At 47.0% G+C, this 5,098-nt stretch overlaps 1 protein-coding gene across 1 annotated transcript in view; it reads right to left on the bottom strand.

Annotated features, from left to right (window-relative positions):
• Positions 1–4,782, bottom strand: part of LARP4 (La ribonucleoprotein domain family, member 4) — a gene marked incomplete at its 5' end in the record, with an annotated part of 12,459 nt that extends 7,677 nt beyond the window's left edge. Inside the window, 7 exons of the mRNA XM_010135307.1 lie at positions 359–412; positions 776–886; positions 1,889–1,992; positions 2,390–2,526; positions 3,054–3,129; positions 3,479–3,637; positions 4,589–4,782. Of these exons, the coding sequence (XP_010133609.1) occupies positions 359–412; positions 776–886; positions 1,889–1,992; positions 2,390–2,526; positions 3,054–3,129; positions 3,479–3,637; positions 4,589–4,782 (835 nt within the window). The remainder of the gene's footprint in view (positions 1–358; positions 413–775; positions 887–1,888; positions 1,993–2,389; positions 2,527–3,053; positions 3,130–3,478; positions 3,638–4,588) is intronic.
• Positions 4,783–5,098: the final 316 nt, after the last annotated feature.

Here is a 5,098-nt window from a genome sequence, read left to right as displayed (position 1 = left end):
TCCTGCTGACAAGTAAGAGCTCTGACAGGATCAATGCTGATTGCGTTCCAACAGCGTGCTGAAGGGAAGGGACACGATGCCTTACCCAGAGATCTGCAGACCCAGATTCTGGGGAAGTGGCGAAGGGAACAGGAATGTATTTCACACCTCAGGGGAGGGAGCGCTGCGGATAACCAGCAGCCACTGAGCTGTAAGTTTTCAAAGCTACCCATGACCTCGTTCAAGTTAACCACCTACAGAGCAAGTGCCGTGAACCACCCCGCTGCTGGTGCGAGCTCTGCCCCCCACAAATGCGCATTATCAAACGGAAGCAGTAAGTAATTCAATCCCAACAGAAGCTCCCGTGAGGCGGCCTTACCATTACTGGCTTGCCCTGAAAGGTTTTCACTTCTTCCCTTAAGTATTTAAACGCCTGCAGACACAAACATTAACATTAGGAGACCTTGATAAAACGGTACTTCCTAAAGGCTATGACATGATTTAAGGGGAACGAGGTGTAACAAGGTGCTTCCCCCTTAGCCCGGCCACATTCATCAACGCTTCCAGTTCAGGATGCGAGATGTCCGTCGTGGCCAGAGAGCACTGAGGCAAGAGGCAGACAGGGGAACTGTAAGCCCACGGTCCCTCAGCTTTTCTCTCTAACAACTGGAATTTGGCAATAACCTCTTGAAGGAACAGATCAGTAAACAAACATTTATTTTGGCTGCGGGAAGCACACGTGCAACTCCCGTTTCACACAGAACTGAGAGGTCAGTAGGAGCGGAAGCAGCCTTACCTGTTGCGCGTCTGTATCTGACTGGAATGTAACGTACCAGTTGTTGTTGTGAGCAAACTCACAGCTTATCACTTTGGGGCAGTTCTCGTTTTTAAACAGAGCCTTAACCTCCTGGGGGAGAGAAGAAGCCAGGCAGTTAAGGGCACCAAGATCTAAACTGTAAACTCAACATTACACGTTTATACTCCGGTTCCTCAGCTGCAGCTCCCCCTCACCATGGAGGTTTGTGTTCCCTCCACAGCGCTGCCAGACACCAAACTACCCCCTCTCCCCGCTCCTCAACCCAAGAGCACTCCTCCAGCCTACAAGCTCCCTGAAGAAAAAGCCACAAGAAAACGAAGATCAGTGCAGAACTGGTGGTATTTCTATCAGAGAAGCTTTAGATCGCAAGAGTCATCTAGACAGGAAAGATTCCAAGAAATATTTCTAAATCGAGGCAAGCTGACAGCTTTGTGATAATCAGATTTGAGAGAGGGCAAAGCAGCCGTTCTGCGTTTGCATTAAAAGAACTAATTAAAAATGCCAGTAGACAAACACCCTGCCTTACAACTTTAACAAACAAAGAACTAAATCATTCCATTCGCCAAATATCAGTTGGAATTTTATTATCCTCCCTCCTCTGAGCATAATGAGCTCAGCTCACACTGGGTCACAATGAATGAGGAATGTTTAGTAACGTTTCTTGCTGCCAAAACAACCGTCTGACTTCAAGAAAAGTTACCGCTGTGACAAAAATTCAGCCTGAATTCCAAGCTATGCCCTGGACTGGTTTTATTTTTGGCTCTCAAAGGAGATTCCTCCCAGAAAAGCCTGGCTCGCTCCATTTTGGTGGAAAAAAGTTTACTTAAGAGCATTTTCATACATCAGCAAGTAATGGAAAGGGCCAGCAATTACCCCAGATTTCTGCTCTGGCTTTTCTCACAATATATCCAGGCAGAAAAAATTACTAACATGGTTTAAACAAAAAATACCAGTGTTTAACAAAATTAATTTAATTAAATACTAGTTGACCTTTTACGCAAAATTTCCTGCTGCTGTTTGAAGCACTGTTGAAGACAGCTTCCAAAAACACCAACAGGCTTTTCTTTCTTTCTTCCTTTTCTATTTATTTACCTCTACAGGTGTTGTTTCGGGGATCTCGCGGAGAATGATAATACATCGTTTGTGGTTTGGTCTGACTTTCTCCCCTCTCTCATCCACTTGTACCATAGGAGAAGCTACAATTAAAACACAAGAGTTGATTTAATGTTGGACATTGTGCTCCGCAAATCATCTCAGACTCCCGCATCCAACGTGGAACCAAGAACCACAACGAGCTGCTTCGGAAAACATTTCTTGAAATCTGGAATTCCGGTTTACTCCCAGAATCAGACCTTCGCTGCTGGCGGTATCTTGAGCAGCCTCTTTCTGGGGCAGGGTTAGGCACGTTGTTACAAAGCACAATAGAATTTGGGAGGCTGGAACAGCCACTTATTCAAACAGCTCTGCAGAACGAGGCTCCCGTCACCACCTACCATCACTCCGAGCCATCACCAGCTCAGAGACCACACATTTCTCTACAGCAAGGAAGGATTTTTTGTTCTACCAATAAAGACCCCAAACAGCTAGACTTACATCTCAAAACTTCAAGAATAAGGTCCATATCAGTTGTCAGCTTCTTGATACCTTCCATGTTGGCAATCGTCCATATGGGAACAAACTGATCGCTATCCATCTGAGACATCAGGTACAGATCCTTCGAAAGATTCTCACTGCAAAGACAGAAGTTCACCAGTACAGAAAAATCCTCAACTTTCCTTACAGAAGCCTCCAAACAAGGGGGTAACTGCAGGCTTCGCTATTCACCAGCAGCCTTCAGAGCCAGCTCGAGCCAAAGTGTACTTAGGTTATCCCTCCTGGAAAAAATCCCAGCGGAGCAACACAAAGCAGGACAAAATAATAAAAAGCCCTGAATGACATTACAGTGCTCTGCAGGCGGGTCTGCAAAAAGGGTCTCACCAAAGAGACCTCCCCTGGTAACACCCAGCAAAATTATCTCAACAGCTCACAACTTGTACGCGATTCTCAGGGAAGGGCCAGGACTACTGGGCAACTGAAGCCGCCAAAAGGTACCATGGGGTTTCTACAGCATCGTAACAAAACTTGCTCCGTATTGCAACCCACTCTTTCACTGGCAGTGACTCTTTTTATGGAGATGACAGCACGTATCAAGCCAAAAAAGCGAAAAATTTGGCATAGATTCTAGAGTTTATTCGAAGTGGAAGTAGCTGCACTGTACCGTGAGAAGCAGAATTCAAGCTGTTTTTTCAAACATTCTCTGATGTCTTCTGTGGACACAGCAGAGCTGCCTTCACCTAAAAGTGACGACACTCACCGTCAGGTCTCAGTTCACAGCAAGGACACAACGCAAGAACACACTTCATTGTACATTAGAAGAATGAAACCTCCTGGGTAAGGCCAAGGGGAAAAGGTCACCCGAGACAGGCTCAAAGACCAGCAGGCCACATATTGTGCACACGACTCGGGTAGATCCCACGGGTTCACCTCCCATGCGTCCACCTCTGTGGTCGAGTGCTGTGGCTGGTTTGGATCTTCTTGACTGCGCATGGAACGTCTCAAAGTTCCTGCTCAGCCACGTGCTGACTGCAGCAGGCTCCGGAGGCTGACAGATCCCGACAGCAGCGTTCTGCCTCGAATACTCACCAGACACTTCGTAGATTTGGTATCCAAGATCTTCAGTTGCCAGGACAATTCCATTTGCAGACGCTTCATCAACTCCTGTGCCATTCCTTGTGGCTTCACAAGACGGGGAATACATCACTTCATACTGCTTGCAGCTGTCCTCCACAATCTCTATGTTACCTGGGAAAAGAACATGCCGTCAGCAGAAAACCCACTGCCGGCTTCACAGTATTTTCCATTCGAGAAATTTTGGCTACCAACATTAAAACAAATACTCGAAAGTGCTGTAACTGAACGTGTCTAGACATGGTCTTTATTTCTGACACTTTCAGTGTCTGCTTTGTATTGGACAGAACTTTCTGCCTCTCCAACTTCAGAAAGATCTTCTGGTTTGCACCAGGGTCTCGCGGATACGTAAATAATAGGATCCTGACATTATGAAGATCCCCAAAATTGGCAGAGGACCTAAAAAAGAGGCTTTCCACCTCAACATGAAAATATTTGAACAAGGTTCCTAAAACCAAAGCACTACAAGAGCTTCCATCACCTCAACGCATTACAGGATTCTTACTCACATAGAGGACTTGGGAGCACCTAGTGAATGCTATAAAACCCCACGGGAGCACAGGCTCAACTGGAAGGAGTGAACTGTAGATGCTTTGCAGCCTCTACTCCAGCACAAAGGTGACCAACAGTTCTCAGCAGCACCTCAGTGACCTACCAGGACTGAGGTGGCCCTCAGACCTTATCTTCCTGTTCACAGGGTCGAGCAAACACTAAAGCGCAGCAACGGGGAACATGAATCCATTGCTACACACTTAGCATCGTTTCCCTCTTAGCGCGTTACTCAGTCATCACCGGGCCCCTCAGATCCTGCTGCCTGCTGAGGCGCTCTATCCCAGCACAGCTCTGGGCACCGCTTCGAATCCCTAAACCAAAGCTCACCGGCCAGACCTAGAACCTCTGTGAACTGGCACTGCTTCCTCATGTTCATTTCATACTTGTTGGAACATCAGCACTACAACCTCGAGGACAAGAGCAAGAGGTTGCTCCTCACTGCTGAACTCGAGCAGAGCTGCTCAGCGCAACCGAGCACGGGCTGGTGTCGAAACATGGGCCCCAACATCTCACCCTCAGTGTGAGTCCCCTGTGCAGCCGCCGTTTCTTGCCACGAGTGCTCTGCGCCATTTGTGGGTGGCACAGCCTCGCCGCTCCCCTGAGGTACTTCTTGCCACACCTTTGCGTTAGGGTTTAAGCCAGCACCTTTCGATGTTACCTGCTGAAGAGACCAGAACACGTTTATTAGAAAAAATACTCCAACGATGCTGGGAAGTCAAGCCAGATAATAGAGGTGAATTTAGCGATTTTTCTAGGGTTCCACATCTCAATCTCTAACCAGCTATTAAGCCCCTAGATGATTTTACATTAATTAAAAGAGGAAAATCCTTGGTATTTTCCAAGTATTTCACTTCTACCTCCATGAGAAGTGTTGCCTTCAACCTCTCTTTATTGACATCCGACAACATCAGCAGAGGGAGCGGCTAGCCGGCAAGGACTCTGGGAACTCATAAGCTTTTAAAGACTTGACTGTCATAATGCTCCAGGCCCCTTTCATCAGAAAGAGAAACTTTCCCTCCTCCA

Source organism: Buceros rhinoceros, unplaced genomic scaffold (assembly GCF_000710305.1).
Source record: "Buceros rhinoceros silvestris isolate BGI_N320 unplaced genomic scaffold, ASM71030v1 scaffold43450, whole genome shotgun sequence".
NCBI classification, from domain to species: Eukaryota; Metazoa; Chordata; class Aves; order Bucerotiformes; family Bucerotidae; genus Buceros; species Buceros rhinoceros.
Note: the sequence above shows the minus strand (reverse complement) of the source record. Positions and strands in the feature narration are given on the sequence as shown.